The sequence below is a fragment of the Myotis davidii genome, unplaced genomic scaffold, assembly GCF_000327345.1.
Source record: "Myotis davidii unplaced genomic scaffold, ASM32734v1 scaffold1342, whole genome shotgun sequence".
Taxonomy (NCBI): Eukaryota; Metazoa; Chordata; class Mammalia; order Chiroptera; family Vespertilionidae; genus Myotis; species Myotis davidii.
The window spans coordinates 59,588-60,924 of NW_006293228.1; the positions used below are offsets into that span (position 1 = coordinate 59,588).

At 40.1% G+C, this 1,337-nt stretch overlaps 1 protein-coding gene across 1 annotated transcript in view; it reads left to right on the forward strand.

Moving 5' to 3' along the window:
* The first annotated feature begins 799 nt into the window (after positions 1–799).
* The window catches only part of LOC102752858 (histone deacetylase 8), a 45,205-nt gene continuing 44,667 nt past the window's right edge, over positions 800–1,337 (forward strand). The window contains exon 1 of the mRNA XM_015565964.1: positions 800–861. Coding sequence (XP_015421450.1) covers positions 800–861 — 62 coding nt within the window. The remainder of the gene's footprint in view (positions 862–1,337) is intronic.

Below are 1,337 nucleotides of genomic sequence, written 5' to 3' on the forward strand. Positions count from 1 at the left end.
ATTTGCCTCTCCAGTTCTCAGGGCTGCAAATAATGTGCTCTGTAGCCCGACACGACTTTACCACTTCTTCTGGGCCTGCTGCTTGCTCTGGGAGGTGAAGGTAGGGGAACTGTGGGAAGATAAGGGGCGGGAGCCAGACTCTATGGCTTTGTTTTTGTGACTGGAAATGGCAGCCGCCAGACAACTGCGGCCTTACCTCTGTCTCTGCCCAGGTCACTGGGTTCATCCACAGTGCCTACTGTCCACCTCTGCCGGACTGCTCACAGTATTTCTCTGCTCATCTGAGCTGAAGAGAGTGCCAGTGGCCACCTGACTCCTCCCCTCTCCTAAGACAGACAGCAAGCTCCCAACTACATTTAGGGCACCTGTCTCTGCTCTTCTTCCTTCCCTCCTCCCATGCTCACTCCAACTCACCTACCCTCAGATGTTTTAATGTACAGATCTCTCAGATGTGTTTATGTCTAGAATAGGGAATCCTTTGTTCAATTATAGCTGTTCAAATTGTAAGTATAAGGGGATCCTCTCAAACTACCGTTTCTCTGATGTCACTCTCTGAGTTTGCTGTTATAGAAATACTATTTCTTTAACACATTAAAAGTCTTGAAAATTCAGTTTACTTATTTTCTGGAAATTTTAGGAATATCCTGTTTATTTAAACACTTATTTCTATAAATTAATAAGAATTGAGCTCCATTAATTTAAGAAAATATTAGGAAATTATTACACACAATAGCCTCTCTGAATTCCAGTTATCATCATCATCATCATCATTATTATTAAGGCTATTGCCATAAGGAGAATGTTCATTAATGAGGAACATCTCAAAGAAAAGGAAAGGACCCAAGAGTTTTATAGAGGCAGGTAAACTAGGAAGTCATCCATGAGTCTTATAGAAGTCATGAAGAAGCATAAAGATGGTTCTTCCTATGGAATATGCGAGGGCAACGTGGTCCTTTGCAGTTAACTATTTCTCAGAACACTAAAGCGGAGGTGGGGGATAGGAGTCTTAACCACTGCTTATTTCTAGTTGCATGATTTTTAGATATCTAGAAGGCTCATAAAAGTTTAATACTGTAATGAGATGACTCTGCTTTATCAATTTTGTCTATAGAATTTCTCTGTATTCTTCTTTATATGCCATATTACTTCTGCTAGCCTTTTTTGTTTTGTTTTGTTTTTCTGTGCTTATGACTTATCTCCATAATTTCATTGTAGGTTCTCTGAGGGAAGGAAGTATGTCTTATATTGTTTTCTGTTTCTCCTCCTCTTCATCTCCCTCCTCTTTTTGCCTAACACTTAATATTCCATTCCACCTACCCAAAAGTTATTCATGTTCA